This window comes from Folsomia candida, unplaced genomic scaffold (assembly GCF_002217175.1).
Source record: "Folsomia candida strain VU population unplaced genomic scaffold, ASM221717v1 Fcan01_Sc001, whole genome shotgun sequence".
NCBI lineage: Eukaryota > Metazoa > Arthropoda > Collembola > Entomobryomorpha > Isotomidae > Folsomia > Folsomia candida.
In genome coordinates this window covers 8197102-8221610 of record NW_019091193.1, presented here as the reverse complement: position 1 = coordinate 8221610, position 24509 = coordinate 8197102, and the positions used below count along the sequence as shown (strand labels likewise).

The following is a 24509-nucleotide window of genomic DNA, read 5'->3' as shown; positions in this document are numbered from 1 at the left end:
CATCCGTGATATCCAGGGTTTGTCAATCATAATTACAAATAAGTTTTAAATTAAATCTAAATATAGTCTAAAAATTATTGCTATGCAAAAACAACCTAAAGAACAAAGGTTTTCAGCAAAGTTTAAACTTGCGGGGCACAATGCAAAAAAAAGAAGCCGCTAGAAAATCTCGGTCGATTCGCTCCGTTGAACTTGAACCCATCAAAATTTTTTCTCTTTCTCGACTCGATTAAAAAATTAATCTTCAAGAATAATTAGTAATTGATAACTTGTCTCGTTGTAAACTAGACTAAGGGTCTAGAGGACTACTGCTGAAAGTCAGTACAGTGCGGCAAAGTAATAACATAACACTTCTAGAATAAAATTATTTCATAAATTAAAATTTTGTTAAGTTCCGTTTATTACAATATAATTACAATATAGTCCATCATTAAAATGCAAATCTGTTTGTTCTGAAGTTGTGGTAGATATATATTAATTGCAAGCGGTTTTATAAAAATGGCTCAGTCCAAGCCTCTGCCGAGACCTAAACCATCAATTGATATCGTGGGTGACCATTACCGTCTCGTGAGGAAAATCGGCTCTGGATCATTCGGGGATATTTACCTAGGGTTGGATATCAAAACCGGAGAGGTGAGTGCGACAATTTCGGTTTTTTACATTTTCCTAAACAGCTGAAATAAGCTGGGGTTAACTGGGAGTCATTTACTACTTCAGGAAGTGGCAGTTAAAATCGAACGACGTATGACTAGTCACCCTCAGCTGCTCTATGAAAGCAAATTGTACAAACTATTGCAAGGGGGTGTGGGAATTCCAAACACTCGGTAAGTACTTCTTGTCGAAGTATAAAATTTTGAATTTTGAAATAATTGAATGACTGTTTTTGTTAATAGTTGGTATGGACGGAATCCTGACTATAATATTTTGGTTATGGAGCTACTTGGTCCTTCATTGGAGGATTTATTCAACTATTGCTCTCGTAAATTCTCGCTCAAAACGGTTCTGATGTTAGTTGATCAAATGCTTGCACGGGTAGAATTTCTGCATATGAAAAACTTTATCCATCGAGATATAAAGGTTTTATGACTATTTGTTTATTTATTTTACCTTAAATATATATACAATGACCCACAAAATTTTCCAAATATGCACTATATCTCAAATGTAATCCTAAATCTGCGTTTGTTGTGTGTGACAAGTTGATTTGGCTCTAACTTATTTTATTTTTCTAATTGTCAATGTCAAGCCGGATAACTTTCTCATGGGCGTTGGAAGATACGCGAACAAAGTATGCCTAATATACGATGCATTAGTTAAAGACCTACCTTATTTTCAAAAATGCTTTAAACAATTGTCATTAAGTAAGTAATTATATGTATTCTGTGATTTGTACCAAAGCTATACTTGATTGATTTTGGACTCGCCAAGAAATATCGCTTATCTACGGGTCGTCACATTCCGCATCGAAGTGACAAAAGTTTAACGGGTACTGCTCGCTACGCATCCATTAATGCTCATGAGGGACACGAGCAGAGGTGATAGAACCAGCCTCACATCATGTGTTCCAGTCTTGTAGCATTATAATCAATTTGATATTTTTGCAGTCGCCGGGACGATTTGGAAGCAATTGGTTACGTGATGATATACTTTTTGATGGGTCGCTTGCCATGGCAAGGTCTAAAAGCATCTAACCAGAAGCAGAAATACGAGAAAATCACTGAAGCGAAGATGCAAATTTCAACAAAAGACCTTTGTAAGGTAAGGAATTGTAACGTATTTTCATCGTATCATCTTTATCCTTCATTTTAAAATATTATTTATTAAATTCCATTTTTTTCAACAGAAACTTCCCCAAGAATTTGAAATGTACATGAATTATTGTCGTACTCTTCGCTTTGAAGAAGTCCCAGATTATATATACCTTCGACAAAGTTTCCGAATTTTGTGCCGAGTCAAGGAATATGAATATGATAACCATTTCGACTGGACATCGCTAAAACAAAAGACATTGGCTCAACTATCTGCAAACTCAAAATCTCTGCCACCGCAAATACCGGGATCTTCTACTACAAAATATGCTGCTAATTGAGCGAACAAGTAAAGAATCTCTTTATTGATCTGAATGAAACGAGAAACTTATTAAATATGGTCACAACATGTGTACGTTGTATATTTAACTGACAGTGTAACAGTATTTTGTTTACAAAGGAGATTATCATTTCTATACTTTAAATGAACTAAATTCGTGTGGTTTTAAGTACTTGAACACAGTTTCTTTGATACTGTTTTTAAAATAAATTGTCAATACCGTTTATATTGTCTGCAGAGTTTCTTGCCTTGATTCACCCACGAGTTTATGCAAATTTCATAAAACTAATATGTAAAGTGAGTTGAATCTACCACACTTGCATAATAAATATGCATGTTATGTTCCGCATAATATGTGCATGCTTAGAAAAATAATTTTATAACTTTTCTTAAAGCAAACATATTTTAAACTTGTTTATTTTTCAATTCTACAGCCATGTATGTGTGTAGTAACAATAAGTAATTGCTGTAATTTCCACTACATACATTCGACTAACTTATCATAGATCTTTTAATAAGGTGCCTGCACTGTTCCCAGAATTCCTACAATGCCGCATGCCATTCTCATTCCGCTATTGCCACTCACTCTCGACTCTTGATCCACACCCCTTCCTGCATCATCTTCCTTCTCGTGAATCACAAAAGTCCTTCCAACAACGGACCTTTCTCCATTCAAAGAAATCATCGAGTCTGACATGGAGATGGTCGCGATTCCGTACGAGTTCGTTTGAATATTTCCAAGATCTCCAACGTGTCGTACCATGTTTCCCGGAATACCATGGTTCACGAGCTTATGGACGAATAATCAAATTAAGTAAACCCAATCTATGACCACACTCAGCATAATATTTAATTTCATTACAGGTCCAAAATTGAAATGGTTGCCAGTTGAGCTACAACCTTCCCGAATGTCTCCAGATTGATGGATATGAAATCCGAGGCGCTTACTCGGTAAAAGTCCATGTAGTGTTCCATTAATGCGAACAGGAGCATATTGCGTATCTTGGGCAAGTTCAAGATAACCATATATCCCACTAATGTCGTTCCCCACATTAAATGCCACCAAAGCCCGGTTGATAAGTGGGGTGGGTGGGATCTGAAGAAGCTCATTCAAATAAATCAATCGGTCATTTTTTGTGCAAATGTGTACTTAAAGTCTTAATGGTTTACCGGATATGCTTTCTCCGTTGTTGTTGGTGGACACCCGAACCCTGTGCAAGGCCGAGGCGTTGTGCACCAGTTCCCACTGCATTTAGCTTCAATTCCACCAGTTGGCACTATAAAAACATTGAAAATAAATACCAATAAGTGTACAAATTGAAAAAATGTAGTTTCGAATTCCATACATTCGGTGGACGTTGTCGTTGTGGCCCTGGTCCGCTGCTGGGTGGTGAATGGAATCAACAATGCGATTATGAAAACGTGTAGATTCATGATTTTTAGGAAATATAATGTCTACAAGAATTTTTTTACGAGGTCTAGGCTGGAGCAAGGATGAAATAAGATTAAAATGTGGCGAAGACTTGCCAAGCTATAAATTAAAATCAGGTACTTGAGCTCCTTATTACCAATTTCATCTCTATAAGGAATTATGCATAATATTGTTTTGTATGTCAAAGCGATCATGACCTTGTCACCAGCTAATCCGTACTTAAATTAGTTTGGACTCCAGAAGGTGGTGAGTACATATTTATGAGACTATCAAAACAGATCTTTCCACGTAAGTTTTACATAAAACACTTTTGAAATACATATGTTATTATTTTTTTAATTTCAATTCAAAAAAGTATATTGGTCAAAGAAATATTGAAGTAAAAAAAAAGTATTTTATTTAGTTCTGTAATTGTAAATTTTTAAATAAATTGGTTGATATTCTTTAAAATACACATGTAAGTCATAAAAAATTATTTTCCCATGTTAAGATATTATTTTGTGACTTTGGAACAAGTTTGAACATATTAATATACATATCCAGGTATGTATTCTTGAATCATTCTCACGCAAACAATATTTCAAAGCAAAATCGAATTTAATGTCGGTTTTGTCTGATGTCTAAATGTGAAATCTTCAAATCTTATATTTAGCTTCACTAGTTAATTTTGTTGGCAACATCAAATGTTCTTCGTTGTGAAAACTACAAGTAATCCGATTTAAAGATAACCCTGAACTTTTAAGCTAGCACATGGTAGCCTCATATGCACCAACATTTGTAGGTGGATAAATTGCCTTCATACATAAATGATAATATAATCAAAACTAATTATTTCCTGATTTATAAAGTGTAACTTTAGATAAAGCTTGCTATGTACGAACTAAAATATAAATTATATCGCGAAAAAATAATCTCAGGCATTCACTCACACGTATTTAAATAGATTGTTCAAATTTATTTATTTTTATGACAACCTATTTAATCAATTCATATCCAGAAATACAGCCAAGTATAAGACATTTTTAAGTTTATAATTATAATGTTCTCGAACAAAATGCAATCGAGATTTTACAAGAATTAAATCTTCAAATTTTTCAACCCGTCTTTAACTGCTTTACTTTTATCAGCACCTAACCCAAATCCGTCCTTGTTATTATCTGTATTTCCTTCGCCTGTTTCATCCCCTCGTTGCTCACTGTTGACGTACGTAACATTCAAATTTCTCCTCTCATTCACCACCAGACTAAACACATCAGGACGACTGTAATGGCCCATCGGATCAAAATCAATTCTTGATCGAATGATATCCCCCAAGTCCAGCTCAGCAAAAAGTACAGCCTCCCCTTCATAATTTGGTCCGGCCAACATTTCCCCCCGCGGACCAATGATTGCCGACCCACCTCTGCACATCACATAGTTCGGGTCTTCACTAGGAAAACTTTGTCCATAGTCAACTCCTTCCTTGTAGTCAGACCGCTTCACAAATTGGTTGCATGTTAACAAAAAACATCGTCCTTCAAATGCAATGTGACGCATCGAACGCAACCAAGCATCGGAACAGTCGGCTGTGGGTGCGAGGTAGATTTGCACCCCTTTCCCATACATTGCCATTCTTATCATGGGCATGAAATTCTCCCAGCAAATAACGCCCCCAAATTTCCCAATGGGCGTGTCAAATACTGGAATTGTCGACCCATCACCGTATCCCCAGCATAATTTTTCCCCCGCAGTTGGCATCAGTTTACGATGCTTTCCTAGCAGTGCACCGGATGGGGAGAAGAATAAGATGGAGCAGTACTGAAATTAGTGAGATATCCATAATTTTTATTTTGCCAACATATGTGCATAAGCTTAGACATGAAATTGTGAATATGTACCAGGGTTCCACTGTTTTCTTCCCGTTCAATTACTCCAATGGCGAGGTAGAGTTTGTTCTCTTTGGCAATTTGTCCCAAACGATCAACCGCATTTCCTGCAGAAAAGTATTTTTAAATAAGCATGCACCAAATTGTTGAATTGTTTGGCTTTTTATCACACTGCGAGTTAAATTCACCTGGTACTTGAACGGAACTGTCCCAGTAACGCTTGAAAATATCCCTTCCCTCGTCAGTAACATCATAAATTCCAACCCCAAAGGTATTTCCGCGAGGGTACCACGAAATGAAGGCCTCTGGGAAAAGGACAAGTTCTGCTCCGGCACCAAAACACCCATTCTCTTTGCAGATTTTTGCAACTTTCTCAATTGTCGCTTCTCTGTCCAGAATAATTGGCGAGGCTTGAACCACGGCGACTTTAACTTTTGATTTTTTTAATTCATTAGAAGACGAAGGTCCGACAGTTGCCGTAGTGGAGCTCATATTTATATTTAAGAGCAGATAAGGAAACTTAAAGAATGTGCCTTGTTTTCAAAATTAATTTTATACGTTTATGTATATGATGAGTTGAAGAATCCTTATCCTCAGTTCATTCTCGTATTAATCGACTGGACAAATCCGGCTTGGTTTCGTTCTATTTTATGCTCAAGAAAAAGCAACTCGTGACTCGCCGAAAAATGGGTAGGTTTTGTGAAATGACATTGCTCGCGTAATTTCAAGGTTATCTTTGTCCTTATAATTTGACAGATAAGTAGTATGGTTAAGCTCTAAAAGGTAGTATGTATAATTCAAGATTAACCTATGTATGTACGTACATATTTATGTAAGCACAATGGGTTATTAATGTGATGGAGAACAAGAAACTAATGGATGTGGCTATGTATCGTGGTCATGCATTTAGTAATAAGTTCATATTGAATGTATTATGTTGTTAAACGAATGATCCGATCTCATCGGCAACAGCACGTTGTCACATAACTGGAATCTCGACTTGATACATATTTAACAATTTAGCCATTTGGCATGTGTGGTTGTCTACAGTAGTTACATATTTACATATGTATGTAACGACTGACTGAGGATGCAGTTGTTGCAGTTATTGAAAAATAATATTTACTATTTAATTCAAGATGCACGCAGTAGAATTGCCAACAAAATTGTCCAATTAATTATTTAATTTATATGTGACAATGGCAACGATAAGGTTCAGCAGGTTGGGAAATACTTCTATGAATCTAAAATAATCCTAAAAGGTTACAATTTAACACACAACGTGTTTCATTAAATCTCGATCATATACATAAACCGTCGTATACACATAAAATGCAGCAATTGTTTCATATATGTACATATGTGTATGTACATATGTGTGGACCCTATTTATGGAGAAATGAGATGCAGTTCGCATATGTTGTATGTACATACATATTTTACTTACGCTGGCAAAAATTGATACAATTGATACAACGATGCATACACCAGAATTGTACAAAATCATTATCTCCTGTATCCTGATACTTAACGATTGAACAGAAAAGAATAAAATAAGGTCTAAAGACTAAAGTCTGCAATTTATGTAAAATATTTATTTGCACTTTTACGTCATACCCATTAAAAATCACAGCTTTGTAAGTAAGTAAAATTATAAATGTGTTATTATTATTATGTCGTAATGAATTTGATTATGCATATTAGATGGTATTTACAAAGTAGTGAAAATATAGATCTAAAATCTTAAGTATTCCACGCTACAGAATTTTTGATTTCGACATAGCTCGGAAAATTGAACCGATAAAATCCCGTCACTGGTTTGTGCTCGCCACTCATTCTGAAATATGGGTGTTGCTGGTACTCTTCCACTTTATAACCGGCTTTGTATCCTTTATACAAAATTCGGTCACACCCTCCAGGAATTCTCATCTCTTCTTTACGCCCGTAATACTCGTAATCCGAGTCAGAATCATATTTCTTAATCATTCTGTCCTCCTCAGCTTCTACAAATCCCTCGAATATTTCCCCACGTTCCGCCCTATGATTTAGGATGCCCAGCATAAAGACGTGGCTGGAGAAGGATGAGTGCAAATTAGAGAAATATTAACGTTCTATCATTTACTAAATAGCTACATAAATTTGTGCACGTTAACTTACTCGTGGTCATAAATGCAACGACCATTGGGGAATTTGAGAATGTCCCAAATCAAATAAAATTCTCGATTTCGTTCCTCCAGTGTTTCACTTTGTGCGGACAAGTGACAGTTTGTGAAGCAAAATGACACTCCACCCATCTCAAATCGTGCTGCAATTGCACCTATTGGTCCCTTTAAAATCATAATTTATGTATATATTCACTTGCATATACTTATTTTAGTTTAAAACTTGACATACTTTATCCCCTCTCGAATACGGTCCACACGATTTTAATTCCAAATTCTCTACAACAGCGGTTAAGCTTTGCTGAATATAAATGAAGAGAATTGTGCCATCCAATTTTGCCGTGGTCAATCTTACATAACCTGGCAAAGTATTTTCCAAGCATTGTCTGAATTATGGAATAAAATAAATTAGTCTCACTCTCTCAACAATTTCTTAATTTTCTAGAATATCTCCGTTTATTGTTCTTACTCCCATTCCAATGCCTTGTCATCCTTCTTTTCATTGTGCCTGCTGTACGAGAATCTATCATTCTGCTTCTGTTCCAATTCTTGTAATCCGATTGCGTAAATATCGGGGGCTGGGTTCCTAAGCAATAGTTCTTTTAGTTCACCTCGTGGAACTTTGCCCTCGATATCCCACGTTAAGACAAATACACTGAATCCCATTTCAATGCGACGCACTTACCAATAAATATATTGGTATTGTTCACGGAATGCTTGCCAATTAATAAATGAGCAAATAAAGTGAGAGGGAAGGTGATGAGAATACTATCATAAAATTACGTACTCTAGCTCACATTTTCGCTGTGACGGATAACATAAATACTTATGGATGGTGGAATATACTTACATTATTCATTCATCAAGGACTAATAAAGGAGACAAAAAGCACGAATTTGTTGTTGTTTTTTGACCATGAATGCATACCATCGTCGTGTTCAGTTGTTATAATGCGCACCGTAAGTAAGTATGTAGGCAATCTATTAAATCATCTTCACTAATAGAAATATTTCTATAAAATGTGTGCATGCAAAATTACAATACAGCACCTGGCCGTATTTGCGATGGTGGTAGAGTTGCACGCTTACTATGGCCACGTGCATATGTATGTAAGAACTTCATAATGCAAAATATTTACTATTAAGTATGTATTGAGAGTGACGTAAGTAAAGTATGTTTAGTTTACACATATATCGTGATTATGACTTTGGTATATAGAGATTTTATTTTTTAATCCTCTCTTGACATTGGTTAAACACAAGAACACGAATACTTAATCATGCATGGTAAATATGTACATATAATATAGCCAGTTGATTTTTTAGCAGTACAGTGAATGAATGGATGAATTGTATTTGAAAAATATGCCATTTACTTTTGACTTTTGTTGAACATAATGTGTTTAAACTCATTGAAATTTCATAATGAAATCTCCTGACAAAATAATAGTTTAACGCACAGAAATACACGTTCACGTTTGATTGTGAGTTTGATGTATGAGACGAGTATGGAATACTATGGAATAGCAATGGATTTGCAAAAATTAATGCAGGACTGTGTACCTATGTGCCGAAATTGCAGTGTTATGGGAATCTAGTTTGATTATGGGACAATTTGTGGTGAGTAGTTCCATGATGAAATTATAGATACTAAATATGTACAAGATATTATAGCACAATCGCCAATGCTTTCCATTAATGCTACGAGTAAGCTCTTCCACCCTTTCTTCCACCTCCAAAACAGCACATCAGTCAATTTTGTGAAGATACATACACACAAATAAGTAGTTCCGTTTTTACGTAGAGGGAACTAAAAATATGTAATTTCAATAAAATATGCGATCATGTCCGTCACGTATGTTTCGAGAAATTCATTACAAAAATACGATGCAACACTACCAATAATGTATCTTTTTCTGCAGAATTCTGGTTATACTTCAACATCAAAAAGAGTAAGCTTTAATTATGCTGGATCTTACCCATGAATAATTTTTAGCCGAGAAATTATGCGAACATTCATGAACCTATCATGATCAAAATTTTATAGGTTAAACGAGTAAATTAACAGTATTTAAATGTGTACAAATACATATGCAAACGTAAAATGAAATTAATCTACCCTTCCAAAAGACGGGACGAAATTATATGGAAAGGAAATTTTATTAATTACAAGGCATATGCCAAATGTCGATATAATTGTTTAAGATTATTCAACAAAATTTGTAAATTAGTTGTACAAATCAGTAAAGATGAGTTTAAATAAATAACATTAATTATTGACTAATTAAAATCCGGAGACGAAAACGAACGGATTTGCATTGTTGAATTACTTTCCGTATCTGCAATAAAATAATTGAATTTGCATATTTAAGTAAGTCAGTAAGTGAAATACGCGATTAATAGCTAGAAAAGATTATTCGACCAACTCACCCAAATCCACCAAATCCAGTACTTCCGGAACTAGCACTAGCACTCGCGGCTGCACTGGATTGACTCTGTCCGAATCCCAATCCACCACCCGGGTAGTATCCTCCTGGATAACCTCCGTATCCTAAAATTAGGAAGCGTTTATTAAATAACCAATTAAAATATTCTCACATGTAAATCACAGAGTGAGAAGACAAGGAAAAAATCTTACCCCCATAACCACCATACGGGTAGTATTGTCTTGCTCTCCGCGACATGATGGGGGAAGTCTTTATTGAGTAATCAGTGCCAACTGAAAAAATTTAATAATATCGTTAAAAATAATTCAATGTATTTGTATGATCGGAGACTCCAGCTTGATCTCTATTTTAAATTTCCGTAGATTTTTTTACAACAAACTCACCGTTAGCAGATGTAATTTCAGAAGTTGGCATTGCAACCCCAATGGAAGCAATCAAGGCAACCAACAAGATCAACGAAAGATAACTATTTGTTCTGGATTCCATTTCAAAGGATTTGTGGAGTCTTGTAAATTTGCAAGGGAGATAATTTGAGGTGCTTGTTACTTGTGGTATCAAAAGTGACTGTGAAATGTGGCGTGGTTTCTCTGCCCTTTTATACACGACGGACCATACAACAGAGAGAAAGGACAGATATATTTTGTAATAATGCAATTTAGTACTGCGGACCTGTAGTCTTCCAGTCCTCACTGGATTAAACCAGGAAATTCCAAACTACCCTTCGAAGTTCACGTTAGTGTACTACCAAAGGGCGCTTTTCCTGGTGGTGACAAATTTGTCGTTGAATAACCCCGGAACGTTTTGTCGTAGCGGGTCAAAATTTTTAACAGAGGAGCATGTTATCCTCAGATAGTTGTGTGCAAAAATTCAACTCCCTACTTTCAACAATGCCTCCCCCACAGCCCCCAGAAATTGAGACACACATAAAAACTGTTTCCAAACTTAAATACTCGTACAGCCGAATAACAAAACATCTTAAAATTGAAGGGAAAACGGTTTGGAAATCTGGAATCAATAAGGTATTGAAAAATATAGGTGAAAAGCGAGAAATTCTGAGTAGAGGGCAACCACCACCCCCTAGAAGAAGGCAAAAAAAGTGTCAATTCCGACCGTGTTGAGGAAAATTGACCTATTGACCTCAAAAGATAATCCACCGACCCAAAAGGAAATTTCCCGTAAGGTTGGGGTCTCTAAGCGTTCAGTGGAACGAGAAATTACGATTTTGAAAAAACGACTTGGTCGGAAAACTCGTGTGCATCAGCTGACCAAAAAAACAGGAAAAAAATCGCGCCTGTGTTTACAAATAAAATTATTTGAATTTTCGGTCAAGGAATCACAGTGAGTTATTGGTGACATTTGACGAAGCACTAATTTCTCTACAATTTACTAATTGGGTTCCAAGAGCTTACTACACGACAAATGCCGAAAACAATTCACGCAAGTTGGTGCTTCCGCGTAAGGAGAACTTTTTATAACAGTTTTGCTGGTGGGTGCAATGTCGGGTCCTGGTATCCTCCCACTTATCAAAGTCCCTCAAAAAGTGAAGATATCTGCAAAGTATGATGTGGACCGTGTATTGAAACTACTTTTAGAATAGCACTTTCCTAAATTGTACGGTAAAAAAATAAATAAGGTGATTTTTCATAATGACTCAGCGTCTTCCCAGACGGAAAAGTTGACCCAAGCTTATGCAAAGGACCTTGAAGCTAGATTGGGGATAAAAATCATTTCGAATAGTGAAATACCTGTATAATCCCCTGATGTAAGTCAAATGGACTTGTTTGGGTTCGGATACTTGAAAAGAAAATCTTTTCTGCGGAGACCGAATTTTTTAGACGGAGTTTGGAAAGAGTTGGAATGAGTGTCTCAACTTCTGGGGGCTGTGGGGGAGGCATTTTTGAAAGTAGGGAGTTGAATTTTTGCCCACAACTATCTGAGAATAACATGCTCGTCGGTTCAAAATTTTGACCCGCTACGACAAACCATTCCGGGGTTATTCAACGACAAATTTGTCACCACCAGCGAAAGCGCCCTTTGGTATGAGTATGACAATTTGCCATTGGCAGGTGCATTTTTAATGAATGTGTGAAAAGCCCACTAAAAAAGGTAAAAATAAAATTCTAAAAAACACAAACTTAGGAAAACCCAACCTTTCTTTTAATCCTTTCCTAGATAAAAGGTTTTTTAGTATATATATGTATGCTTATGATTAGTAATAAGAGCACAAATGGTGTAGAATCTATATAGAATCTATTAATGAAATGTCGCTTATTCTGGCGACCATTGTCAATAATTAATTTTAGGAATTATTTCATACGAAATAGTCGAAAATTTCAATTCATGGAGTATATAGAACTATTTAATTCATCTTAATTCATCTTAATACAGATCTGTAATAGCCTCTGATTCGTCTGATTTGAATTTATTTGAATGGAATTCCTTCCGTGAGTGTATAAAATAACAGGTAAGTGATGCTGGTCAGGGAAACCCCAATTTAAGAATTTAAACCAACAGGTGCTCATAATTTATGACACTTACATATTTATGTACATAGCTATGTATCCTACTGATGATTAAATTAAAAATACTTTTTAGTCAAAAGGTTGGGAAATTGTGTTATTGCATTGATGTTATGATTTCTTGAAAACAGTCCACTTTACAAGTGCATATGCATGTATGCATACAAGTATAAGAACCATTTATTTATTAGGATCAGAGTACAAATATCAGCCACAAGTCACAACCCTTATAACAATAAAACCATTTTATAATTCATAATAAACAAGAACTGATTTCAAAAATATGGCCCTTCTCAGAATGGGTAATTATTTAAATCGCATGAAAATACTTCACTCCAAAACGCGGAACCCATTTTCATCGGCTTCATATCGCACTTCATGCTTTTTCCCTGAAATATAAATACGTGAATATGTCCATATATTCTTAAATATCACCAACCTGATCCACATTCCATTCCAGAAAATAAAATATTAAATAAAATTACCGAAATTATCCACAAACGAGTATGACCCTCGAACAACCGGGATCATGTTTTGCGTTCCATCTTCCAAAACGGGACCAAGTTTGATCGTAGCTTCCTGTTCGACGTTATCACCGTTCCTCGTCCCATACCCGTATCTGTAGTCTCCGCTCTCCGCCTTTTCGAAATACCTCCCTCGCTTTTCTTGAGGGGCTCCACAAACAAATGCGATTAAAACAACGAGAAGCAATACCTGTGTGAAAATTATGCTTGTATATTCATTTTTTATGTTAAATTGTAGTATGCAACTAAAATATAAACAGCTTACGATTTTGGGGTTCATGATTATTCCAGTTGTCTAAAAGATTTTCAAAATTGGAAGTTTGATTACGAGAAAGTCGGATAAAGATATTTGTGTAGACGAAAAGATAGGATGATCTCTGCTTCTTGATAGAAGTAACTAAATTAGAATTGCGTCTTCATATACATATTTATTATGTCGAGAAAGAGAGAGCGAATTAGCGAATTATGATGCAAGTATTTCGCTGGGATTGGGAAGATGAGACCCGTTTGCCTTGGCTACACATTTAATCGACGACCATTATAATTGATCACTTGATAATTCATACACATCTCGCATTGATATAGTAAAAGATCCAAAATTGTATGCAGATGCATTCAATATGCAATCGACTAGCAGAATTCTTTCAGCAAATGGAATACATTCAAGAACAGCAAAAATGTTATTAATGTTTGAGATGCAACTTTTCGATTGTTTCAATCACACTGGGTATTGCATGCGCGTGTGAGGAGATTAAAATTTAATGGAACATAATAATACTAAATTTGATTAAAATCTAATGCAAATTATGTCCATGAGGTAGCAAATTTATAAATGGTGGTGTTTTCTCTTGTCATACTTGCGTCATTGCATTGTCAACATATCTGATCAAGCAAAACTACTGCCCACACATGCAATATGCACTAAATTTCAAATTGTACGTGTGAATGGCTTTGATTGACAACATACGAAAGTAACACGTTGACCATAACTATTTACGTACATAATTTCCCATTTTATTGTGGAGTGCGAAGGACGGTGAAGAGTTGTTTTGAAGAATTTGCAGATAATCGTCGCTCGTCATATCCGTAAAATTTATCCCCCAGCACCTGAATGCTTCTTTTGTATGCAATTCACTCTTCAAGCGAAACTTAATACGCATGCAAAATAATAAACTGGACCACAAATCGTTTTCGTTTCGTAGGTTATGTATGCCGTTGTATCTCAGCAATGACAGTGAAGACCTTGCAAATATATTGCCGTAACCCGGGATGCTTTTATATGCTTATACATGTGTGTTTATAACTAGTGGCAACCTTACAGTTCACTGCTCCATATGACGTTTTGCAACAAATTTTTCATACTTATGCTAATGTCGACATGATTTCGTCTTATTCTTCCCAACACCACCTGCCAAGTGAGACATTGACAATCAGTGTCAATCTGTGGCAAAAAACCGAAAATTTTCTACAAGAGGTAAAGGCTAGGATTGCTAATAAAAAGCTATTAAATTCATTATACATTATGTACTTATGAATCCAAATAAATTACAGATCACGTAACTCAAAGAATGAAGCACACTGCCGGCGTATAAATTTTGAACAATGGAAAACTTTTGTAACTCGACATTTTGGGTATTAATTATCAGGCGTCCTAATTGTAATTGTCTGTCCAGTATCAGTAGCACCGTGGTTAAAATATATTTTTTGTCAGGATGATAATTTAACATGGAACACAACTCGGCCTGATTTATCTTCATGCTTCCAACAAACTGTGTTGATCTGGATTCCTTTTGTATTATTGTTGGGATTGGTTGGATTCAACTTGTGCAATAACTGGATGAATTGTTGGAGGAAGCCATTGTTGATGACCAAATCTTCAAAACTGAGAAAATGTCACAATTCACATTTAACAAAGCGTTTAATCGTTACCCGATTATTTGTTGGAAAAACGAGTCTATGCTGTGGATTAGTTCTTATGCATTTGATCAATCTTGTCCAGCTCAATTATGAAGATGCTTCTTTGCATCGTGCCTCTGATGCGAATTGGGTTGCAGTATTTATTCGGATTTTGGGTTATGTAAGTCTTTATGAAAATAATTTTGAAATCATTATTTACTATGAATATAACAAAAGATTGCATTTTTTTAAGATATTCGCTCTAATACTGATTGTCCATCACAAAATAACCGGTGTCACATCTTCTGGTGGAATGTTTATATACTGGCTACTTTTACTCTGCTGCGATATCTTAATATTCCAATCAGCTTTACGAAATGAACAAAATAATGTAATTGACAAAAATGATTTCTTGAAATTGTGGTTGTTTTTAAAATTTGAACTACGTATTTCAGGTTCATGAAATGACACGAGTCGTTAACATTTTCCAATTTCCACTGGTCGTGCTAACTTTCGTAATTAATTGTTGGGCTGATAATGTACCCATTTCAAGGACCTCCAAGAATAATGCAAAAGTACTCGTTAAATTCTGAAATGATAAGAATTACTGAAGCTATAATTACTAAATATTTTATTTTAATAGCCATGCCCCGATCAGACAGCTTCATTTCTATCAAAATTGTTATTTTACTGGTATGAAGAGCTGGCTTGGATAGGATACAAGAGACCACTGGAAATATCAGACCTCTGGGATTTGAACGAAAGGGAAACATGTGATCATCAAGTTCCTAAATTCTATAAAAATTGGCTTGGACCTAAAGATGGAAAATGGTAATTTAACGATGGATATTTTTCTATTAACATCATCAAAGCATAATTCCTCTAATTGGTTCGAATTAATACAAAAATAGCAAAGCTCCAGATGGAAGAAGTCTGAAAGGAAATGCATTCTTTTCACCGCTTAAAGCTCTTGGCCAAACATTTCTACTGGGAACACTCTTTCAATTCGGAGGTGATATGCTAGGGTTTGCATCGCCAGAAATTCTAAAGTTTGTAAAAAAAATATAATTAAATCATTCATCGTGCCAAATCTTCATATTTTATATCTTATTATTAAGGTTGCTCATCTCCTTCACAAAAACCAAAGACATGGAAACATGGAAAGGCTACTTTTTCGTTACAGTTCTCCTCCTCTCATCCACCCTACAAACTGTATTTATAACTCAGTTTATGCAAGTCAATTTATTACTGTACATGAGGATGAAGGTGAATAGATGAATTGCTATTTTACTAATTCTTCCAGTAACCCCAAAAAAATAAATTAAAAAGCACACAATTTAACCCTTTAAATCAAATAAATTTTTGATTAGACAATGCTGATGTCTGCCATTTATCGCAAAGCTCTCCGAATTTCAAGTATTGCAAGGAAGAATTCAAGTGTGGGAGAAATTGTCAACTTAATGAGCGTTGATGCGCTCAAGTTGCTTAATGCGTTAGCATTTTTAAACGAACTTTGGAGTGCTCCGTTAAAAATTTTTGTGTCAATGTATCTGTTGTGGAATATTTTGGGTCACAGTGTCCTCGCTGGAGTATTTGTAATGATTCTTCTGATCTCCGTCAATGGATTGCTTGGTAAATTTGTGAGGAATCTGCAAGCAAAACAGATGAAGCATAAGGTAATTTCGGTAAATTTCGGCAAATTTCGGTAATAAGATAATAACATAATTTCATACATAACCAGGACCAACGGGTGAAGTTGATGAGTGAAATTTTAGCAGGAATTAAGGTAACTTTCTTTATTTTTGATTGCAGTTTCTGCTAATACTCAATATCTTTCAATGCCGTATAAAATTGTCTCATTTTGTTGAGCAAATTATTCTCATAACTTTTAAAATTGCATCTACAAATCACTAAGAAAAAGCTTTACTTTTTTCAGGTGCTGAAGTTATATGCTTTTGAACCTCCGTTTGAAAACGAGGTGATGGACGTCCGCCGAAAGGAACTCAAGTTACTGAAAAGGGCTGCGTATTTAAATGCAGCGAAGATATTAGTTGGAACGTGTGCCCCATTTTTCGTTTCCCTTGTCACGTTTGGAATGTTCGTTCTCGTCGATGAGAACAATGTCCTAGACGCAGAAAAGGCTTTCGTATCTCTCGCACTGTTTAACATTATGAAGGAACCTCTCAACAACTTTGTAATTCATACTACAAAATTAATATATTTTTCTATCTACAAAATTAATGCATAATATTCATTGAATAATTTGCAGCCAGTAACGATAGTGTCCTTAATTGAGGCGAGTGTTGCAGTGAAGAGAATAAACAGATTCCTCAATGCCGAAGAACGTGATGCAGATGCAATTGAACAAAAACCAGAAAAGAATTCTACTTGTAATTTGGCAATTTCAATACAGAATGCAGACTTTTCCTGGGATCCGAGCGAGGATGCATTTCGGCTTAAAAACATCAACTTAAATGTTAAACAGGGTTCAATATTAGGAATTGTTGGTACTGTTGGCACTGGAAAGTCATCTCTTTTGGCGGCCATACTTGGTGAGATGTTTAAAACATCTGGAAGAGTTATGAGACATGTAAGAAAGGCTTACATACCAGCTAGAAAAAGAGATTTATAAATTTGGTCTATTTGTAATAAGATACTTACTCAAATTTTAGGGAAAAGTTGCATATGTCGCTCAGCAGGCATGGATTCAAAATTGCTCACTACGGGACAACATTTTATTCGGAGAAGAGTTCCATGAGGAGACATATCAAAAAGTTATTGAGGCATGTGCACTCCAGCCGGATATTGACATGTTACCTGCGGGGGATCGTACAGAAATTGGGGAAAAAGGCGTTACGTTGAGCGGCGGCCAGAAGCAGAGGGTAAAGCTAATATTTTTTTTAATAAATTGAATTTTGTATAAGAATATTTTTGTTAACTTCCAGGTTTCTATAGCTCGTGCAGTTTACAGCAAGTCGGACCTGATACTGTTAGATGATCCCTTAAGCTCAGTAGACGCTCATGTATCAAAGCATCTCTTTGATAAAGTCCTCGGTCCGAATGGATTATTAAAACATACCACAAGACTTCTCGTAACTCATAGTCTCAAGTACTTAAAACACATTGACAACATTGTAGTAATGAAGGATGGCGAAATAAGTGAAGAGGGGACGTATGATGCGCTACTGGAAAGTGGTGTAAGACGATACACATTACAATTATACATTTGTACTTTAAGCCATAAATTTAACATGAATTGATTTGTGCATAGGCTGCATTTTCCGATTTTTTGAACCAATACAGTCAAGAAACAGAAGAAGAGGAAGAACATGTACCAAAAAGTACTGTTCTTGTACATAGTCTACCACGCCAAATATCAGAAAGTGCAAGTCAAAGATCACACTCTCCCACAAAGCGCTCCACCACCACACCCATAAAACGACGCATAAGCAGTTCTCTTTCTGCATCTTCTGCAATTTCCCTTCATGCTTTGGAACTCATTTCAGATAATGATAATACTGACGATGTTTACATCGACGATGAGGCACCTCCACTTCCTATCCCGGAACAGCAACGTCTGATAAAATCTGAGAAAATGGAGGTCGGAACTGTTCAACGCGACGTGTACTTGAATTTTATAAAATCCATGGGAATAGTGACTGCGATTATGGCGTTAGTTTTTAATGCTTTCTTCCAAGCATTACAAATGGGATCCAGCATTTGGTTAGCAAAATGGGCTGATGATGATGATAACCACAAAAATCCCAGCAACTCCACCACTGACCACGATTCCACGGAGAACAATAATAACAATTTGATGTACCTCAGTGTCTACGGTCTATTTGGCTTAGGTCAAGGTAAGTTCTATACATATTTAGCTGCATGCATATATTGTACAATTGGGTAAAATTTGGTAACAAAGCTAATAAGTATTTTTATTACAGCAACCACCATCATGATTGGGACTGTTTGTATGTCTCTTGCTATATTAAATGCTTCCTCAATCCTTCACCAAAGAATGCTTTCTCGCATTATGAGAGCTCCCATGTCGTTTTTTGAAACGACCCCAGTGGGAAGAATCGTTAATAGATTTGCTAAGGATCTCGACAATGTGGATTTTAATCTCGGTGTTCATCTTCGCTCACTCATCCCAAAGTTATTCTCCCTTGTAGCCACCGTTATAATAATCTCAATCAACATGCCGGCTTTTCTCTTAGCTATATTCGTCCTATCAATAATTTACTGCTACATAACTAAATTTTACGTGGCGTCAAAGGGGCAACTGAAGCGGATGGAATCAATTTCAATGTCTCCAATATTTTCACAATTTAGCGAAACTTTATCAGGGACAGCAACTATACGAGGCTATGGAGCCGAGGACAGATTCGTACGCGCATCAGATAACAGGATAGATTTTCATCAAAAATGCTACTACCCGGCAATAGTCGGAAATCGGCGAGTAAAATAGCTTATACTTTAAGTATAAAAATTGCATGACTTTAAAGAATGAAGTATAAACTTTTGGATTTCGTTTCCAGGTGGCTTGCCGTTCGCCTCGAAGCAGTTTCGAATATCATGGTATTTTTGGCAGGGGTGCTTGCCGTCATTAATAGAGATAAACTAGATCCTGGAACTGTTGGATTGTCGATTTGTTACGCTATGCAAGTGACTAGCACGTTAAATTGGATGGTCCGGATGATATCTGCAATAGAAACGGATGCTATTTCTGCAGAGAGGATTATAGAATTTTCAGAAACTGAACAGGAAGCCGATTGGATTATTGGCGAACAAAAACCACCCAAGGATTGGCCTGATAAAGGTGCAATCAGTTTTAAAAATTGCCAAGCAAGATATCGTCCAGGGTTGGATTTGGTCCTGAGGAACTTGAGCTGTGAAATTTTACCTGGCGAAAAGGTAGATTAAAAGTTCCATCTAAACAAATATCAATAAGATTATTTACAATGTATGATTTTGACCAATTTAATTAGATTGGATGTACATCGAGAACTGGGTCAGGCAAAAGCACACTAATGCTGGTTTTATTACGAATTATTGAACCCGTTGATCAGAATTCTATAATTATTGACGGCTTGGACATATCTAAACTTGCCCTTCATGACATTCGTGGACGGATCACAATCATTCCTCAAGATCCCGTCCTTTTCTCTGGTACACTTCGGATGAACATGGATCCATTTTCGAAATATGAGGACGCTGAGATTTGGCGTGTACTAGAATTGGCACATTTGAAAGAGTTTGTGATAACCCAGTGCCCAGACGGACTTTTGCACAAAGTTAGTGAAGGCGGCGACAACTTGAGCATGGGGCAAAAACAATTAATATGCCTCGCACGGGCATTGTTGCGAAAAAACCAGATTCTTTTGTTGGATGGTGAGCCATGCACATAAATACTCATGCGTATTATTTATATCACATATTTCTTACACGCTCTTACGGCTTGATGATGTCAGTACTTTAATAATTTACTTGGTAAAAATAGAAGCGACTGCCTCTGTGGATTTAGAAACGGATTTGTTGATACAGAAAACTATACGGACAGAGTTTCAGGATGCAACTGTATTATGCATTGCTCATAGACTAAACACTATTATGGATTATGACAGGTAATTGCATCCTACATAAATATGTACCTAATTGCCGAGGAAGTAAAATAATATGTATGTTTTCTTAACACTCAGGGTAATGGTACTTAAAGATGGACAAATTGCCGAACTTGATAAACCCGAAACCCTATTAAAAGATGAGAACTCAATTTTCTACTCGCTGGCAAAAGCTGATGGTGTGGTTTAATTTTGCTAAATTATAGTCATTCTGAATATCAAAATTTACGAGATGCAATTGGATATGTCCTTATGCATTCATATTATATTGTGAACAATAACTTTGTGCTACCAAGTTGGTGTATTTAAAAGAAAACAAAATAAATACGTTTTATTCTAAGATAAAACTTTATATTGACATTATTTATCAATTAAGCTCGTTTTAACTTATTCATGGTGGACATCAATATCCTCATCGCTCTGGAAATTCGCTCTTCTCTACTAGGCTCACTCTTCATCTCAACTACTCCTTGGTCGATATTGTCGGGATTGTTATTGTTGGTTGTGTCGTCAGTAGTATTTTCACAAACTTGATCCACTGGAAACACGAGAAATCTCCCCACTAAACTTCCTTTAGATCCTGACGAAGAGCTTCGCGACGCAGAAGAAAAATCGGACGAAAGCGCCTTCGCCTCTTCGACTATAACTTTTAAAAGCCATTCCAGCTCTTTCCTGTTAATTGCTGCTTCGTCTGTATTAAGACAAAACCTCAACTTATCCCCGTAGCGCAGTGTCACGCAACCGAAGCCTGCAAAAATGAATACAAAGTACACCCAGATTTAATTTAAGCACGGGTAAAAAACTTTAAGCATGCATGTACGTATTACCAGCTCTAGTGAGCAGTGGGACCCACCCGGCCATTTCTTCAACTTGACTACCCCACAATTTAATGGATTCTCGAGTTGCAGGAAAGTTTGAGATTACGCCGTCCCCACTTATGAGGGAAGTTCCCATATCGGCGATTCTATTAGGAAGATGACCACATAAGGAAGGAAGCACGTGATTCAACCAAGTTTCCGGAGACTGGCTAATTTTCTTCAGCTTTTGATTAATGTTCCAAAGTCGGGCACGCCTGGGTAGGTCCCTCCGACCAGCATCCAACTCGCAGCGGAGGATGCCGTGCTTGTTACGAAGGTGAACTGAGGGATAGGGAAGCAAGGCAGAAACGAGGCTATGAAAACAAAGTTCAATTTAAGTAGAATAGTAATTTTAATAATAACATAAGAAAATATGCGTATGTTTATGTAAAATAATCCACTCATTGATTTACCCCAGCAAAATTTCATCAGAGTCATTACGTTGTCCAAACTCGTCCTGAAATCGCCCCAACGCGTTCAACAGTACTGTTGTGAGGATGGCTGGCATTGAACAATCGCTGGCAGATTTGATATCTCCAAGCAGTTTAATGTCCAGCGGTTCTGACCATCCGTGTAAAGTATGTCCAGTAAAAGAGTCTGGTATCCAACTTGCGTTCTTCGTTGTCCTTGGCCAGATGCCACACATAAGATGCTTCATTGCGACGAGTGGCAAGTGTATGAGGCAAAAGAGCCGAAACCAGAATCCAATTGTTTTTTGGCGTGGTTCAAGTGGATTGATAACCCAAGGAAAATTATGAACCGAGTCGCCACTCTGGGTTTCAGCAAGCATTAAGAGGTTCGAAATACCGTCCATATAGCCGTGATGGATCCGAATAATCCTCAAAATCCGGGGAACTATGGGGTCGTTGCTGAAAAATGTGGGGAAATAATTATCATTATTCACATGCTGGATATTGAACGATGGAAGTATTTATTTTGAATCTCTGCGTACTCATAAACAAAATTTGGTACAATGACGTCCTCCCATTGGGGATGATCATCCTCCATATCTTTGCATAGCTCAGGAAGTAGCGTTTCCATGAGGTCGGTCTCGGTTACTTTTCCGCCTTGCTCCTCGTACATCCTGACATGATTTTCCACATCAAAGTTGGCATCCCTTTGAAGGCACGTGTAGCCAAATTTGGTTACCCACACCTTTGTCAGTTTAGAAAACTCTTCTCTGTTCAAAACATGTTTCTCATAGTTTCTCCGATGTTGTGCAATGTCAAATAGTTTATTTTTTCCAGGAGTCAGAACTGCGAGGTAAAGAACTGTGCGTCGCCCGTGGGGGTGATTGTACCCTTTGTGCATGTAAATGTTGTCATATCCGTGATCACTGAGAACAATACTGGAACCATGGATAAGACGGAGACTTAGCGCGACGAGGAAGCGCACGACTTGGTTGACGAGTAGGATGAGAACGAGGGGAATTATGGTGACGAAGCACAGCAGCGCCGATACTACGGTTTCCATAATGAGACCCATGATTATTTCCGGTTTTAAATTCTTGCCAAACTTAGATCACTTATGAACTAATTATGCATATTTATATTTATGGCACAAGGTTTTGGTAAAACAAAATAAATAAATATACAAAACATCTTCTGGTCAGTCACACATTATGTAAATAAATAAATATATGTAAGTATTTAGGTATGTAGCTAGTCACTGTCCATGCTAACCTCGCGTCTGAGAATGTCTGAATCTGCTATGATCGCCTGGTCAGAAATAATATGGACTAGCACCTTTCATCATTTCCTTTGTTACTTCCTCTTAAAAGTGTCCCAGACCAATCGTAAGCAGTGCTATGTTGACCACTTGATTGAGTCCTCCTCAGTTGTTTGTTACTTACTGAGTAAACGCAACCTTGATTCTGCATAGAATGCATGGAATGGTTGTGCATGGTCAATGTCAATTAAAAGTTAGCCAGCCGATAAATAGTTGGATAGAAACAAGATTATTCGAGTAAACGAGAGCATCAGTTTTTCTTCAGATTTCACTCTTTAAAATATTACTTTATGTCTTTATGCATGTATATCGAGTGAATATTATCTTGAAATAAATCGAATCGTGTGAGACTAAATAGTTTGCTGGAGAATTATTGCCCGACATTTATAACATATGTACATGTTTATGTAGCATTACATAAATGCAGGCATTACTGAGGGTAGTCCACATCCGTGAAAACGTTTTTGACCTTTAATATCTTTGGCGCTAGTATAAATTTTGAATTGAAATTTTTACAATTTGTTCACCTTATAGTCAGCATTATGGGTGCAAAATTTCAATTCTCTAGTGTAAAAAGCAGACCTTCAACTAACCCCACAGTAAAACAATGATGTTTTTTTTGTTTCAGACATAAATTACCCGGTTAGAAGACATGGAGCAGTTGCTGATAGGCTAGAAATGCCAGGAAATAGCAAATTGTGTGAGCCCATGTCTGTAGTACACAATGCAGTTTAAATTTTGATAAAAAAATAGCTGGGTAGAGTTTCAGAGTAAGAGTTATAACAGCCCCCAATTTGTCAAAATTTCGCTAATTTTTCCTAAGTACCTCCATTACACGAAATTAAACATTTGTAGTCCAAAATCTGTTTGCATTACCATCAGTAATGTCTCCATTAACTGCTAAAATAACAAACATGAAAATATTTCAGCTATTGTGATTAATAACATTCCATTTAACACAAAAACAAACTTTATTCACGCTTTTTTCGTACAAATCCACCTGGTATGAAATGAATTAAAAAAAGTGGGAAATTTCGAGTTATTTATGAAGGCCACATAGATGCCAAAAATTTTCATACCACCCACATAAAATTCCATAAACAATTCACAATTCTAGAAGGTTTTAAAAATATTCTGAAACGTAAAATTTATGCAGTTTTGGGCAGTTTTAGAACATCACTATTTTTTCGTATGCAAATATCTCTGGCGCCATTTGGACTAGCGAATTGAAATTTTGCACCCATAATGCTGACTATAAGGTGAACAAATTGTAAAAATTTCAATTCAAAATTTCTACTAGCGCCAAAGATATTGAAGGTCAAAAACGTTTTCACGGATGTGGACTACCCTCAGTATAAGACGAATTTGCTG

At 36.4% G+C, this 24509-nt stretch overlaps 8 protein-coding genes across 10 annotated transcripts; 2 read left to right on the top strand and 6 right to left on the bottom strand.

Annotated features, from left to right (window-relative positions):
* The first annotated feature begins 163 nt into the window (after positions 1–163).
* LOC110842503 (casein kinase I) lies at positions 164–2314 on the top strand. Of its 2 annotated transcripts, XM_022088253.2 has the most exons (8): positions 164–336; positions 459–633; positions 718–824; positions 894–1077; positions 1247–1288; positions 1399–1535; positions 1605–1758; positions 1844–2314. In XM_022088253.2, the coding sequence occupies exons 2-8, from the start codon at positions 499–501 to the stop codon at positions 2087–2089; spliced, it is 1005 nt and encodes a 334-aa protein (XP_021943945.1). In that variant the 5' UTR covers positions 164–336; positions 459–498; the 3' UTR covers positions 2090–2314. The 2 variants fall into 2 exon arrangements, with proteins under 2 accessions (XP_021943945.1, XP_035706852.1); XM_035850959.1 differs by having other exon boundaries at positions 164–633.
* A 173-nt stretch (positions 2315–2487) lies between these two features.
* LOC110863273 (superoxide dismutase [Cu-Zn]) lies at positions 2488–3607 on the bottom strand. The gene is made up of 4 exons (XM_022112534.2): positions 3435–3607; positions 3259–3365; positions 2951–3184; positions 2488–2878 (listed from the first exon to the last, which is right to left on the bottom strand). The coding sequence occupies exons 1-4, from the start codon at positions 3520–3522 to the stop codon at positions 2600–2602; spliced, it is 708 nt and encodes a 235-aa protein (XP_021968226.1). The 5' UTR covers positions 3523–3607; the 3' UTR covers positions 2488–2599.
* Positions 3608–4454: 847 nt separating this feature from the next.
* LOC110851677 (bifunctional nitrilase/nitrile hydratase NIT4B) lies at positions 4455–6122 on the bottom strand. The gene is made up of 3 exons (XM_022099547.2): positions 5574–6122; positions 5398–5492; positions 4455–5317 (listed from the first exon to the last, which is right to left on the bottom strand). Exons 1-3 carry the CDS (start codon positions 5875–5877, stop codon positions 4598–4600), a joined length of 1119 nt encoding a protein of 372 aa, XP_021955239.1. The 5' UTR covers positions 5878–6122; the 3' UTR covers positions 4455–4597.
* An 838-nt stretch (positions 6123–6960) lies between these two features.
* Positions 6961–8347, bottom strand: LOC110862519 (type II inositol 1,4,5-trisphosphate 5-phosphatase). Its single transcript, XM_022111722.2, has 4 exons — positions 8017–8347; positions 7780–7933; positions 7543–7712; positions 6961–7456 (listed from the first exon to the last, which is right to left on the bottom strand). Exons 1-4 carry the CDS (start codon positions 8211–8213, stop codon positions 7129–7131), a joined length of 849 nt encoding a protein of 282 aa, XP_021967414.1. The 5' UTR covers positions 8214–8347; the 3' UTR covers positions 6961–7128.
* A 1340-nt stretch (positions 8348–9687) lies between these two features.
* LOC110841700 (shematrin-like protein 2) lies at positions 9688–10717 on the bottom strand. Its single transcript, XM_022087392.2, has 4 exons — positions 10377–10717; positions 10185–10265; positions 9977–10097; positions 9688–9885 (listed from the first exon to the last, which is right to left on the bottom strand). The coding sequence occupies exons 1-4, from the start codon at positions 10477–10479 to the stop codon at positions 9873–9875; spliced, it is 318 nt and encodes a 105-aa protein (XP_021943084.1). The 5' UTR covers positions 10480–10717; the 3' UTR covers positions 9688–9872.
* A 1945-nt stretch (positions 10718–12662) lies between these two features.
* Positions 12663–13474, bottom strand: LOC110841634 (larval cuticle protein 16/17). The gene is made up of 3 exons (XM_022087318.2): positions 13302–13474; positions 12998–13226; positions 12663–12901 (listed from the first exon to the last, which is right to left on the bottom strand). Exons 1-3 carry the CDS (start codon positions 13314–13316, stop codon positions 12843–12845), a joined length of 303 nt encoding a protein of 100 aa, XP_021943010.1. The 5' UTR covers positions 13317–13474; the 3' UTR covers positions 12663–12842.
* An 846-nt stretch (positions 13475–14320) lies between these two features.
* LOC110841707 (multidrug resistance-associated protein 1) lies at positions 14321–20900 on the top strand. The gene is made up of 20 exons (XM_022087403.2): positions 14321–14510; positions 14588–14668; positions 14748–15113; positions 15186–15323; positions 15388–15507; positions 15576–15763; positions 15844–15981; positions 16051–16198; positions 16303–16608; positions 16674–16718; positions 16869–17126; positions 17202–17522; positions 17605–17814; positions 17878–18129; positions 18204–18789; positions 18877–19387; positions 19471–19846; positions 19921–20323; positions 20433–20556; positions 20632–20900. Exons 2-20 carry the CDS (start codon positions 14639–14641, stop codon positions 20741–20743), a joined length of 4632 nt encoding a protein of 1543 aa, XP_021943095.2. The 5' UTR covers positions 14321–14510; positions 14588–14638; the 3' UTR covers positions 20744–20900.
* On the bottom strand, positions 20858–23282 carry LOC110859383. 2 transcript variants are annotated; one of them, XM_035851955.1, is made up of 5 exons: positions 23093–23280; positions 22363–22870; positions 21824–22279; positions 21381–21724; positions 20858–21301 (listed from the first exon to the last, which is right to left on the bottom strand). In XM_035851955.1, the coding sequence occupies exons 2-5, from the start codon at positions 22719–22721 to the stop codon at positions 20925–20927; spliced, it is 1536 nt and encodes a 511-aa protein (XP_035707848.1). In that variant the 5' UTR covers positions 22722–22870; positions 23093–23280; the 3' UTR covers positions 20858–20924. The 2 variants fall into 2 exon arrangements, with proteins under 2 accessions (XP_035707848.1, XP_021964026.1); XM_022108334.2 differs by having other exon boundaries at positions 22363–23282.
* Positions 23283–24509: the final 1227 nt, after the last annotated feature.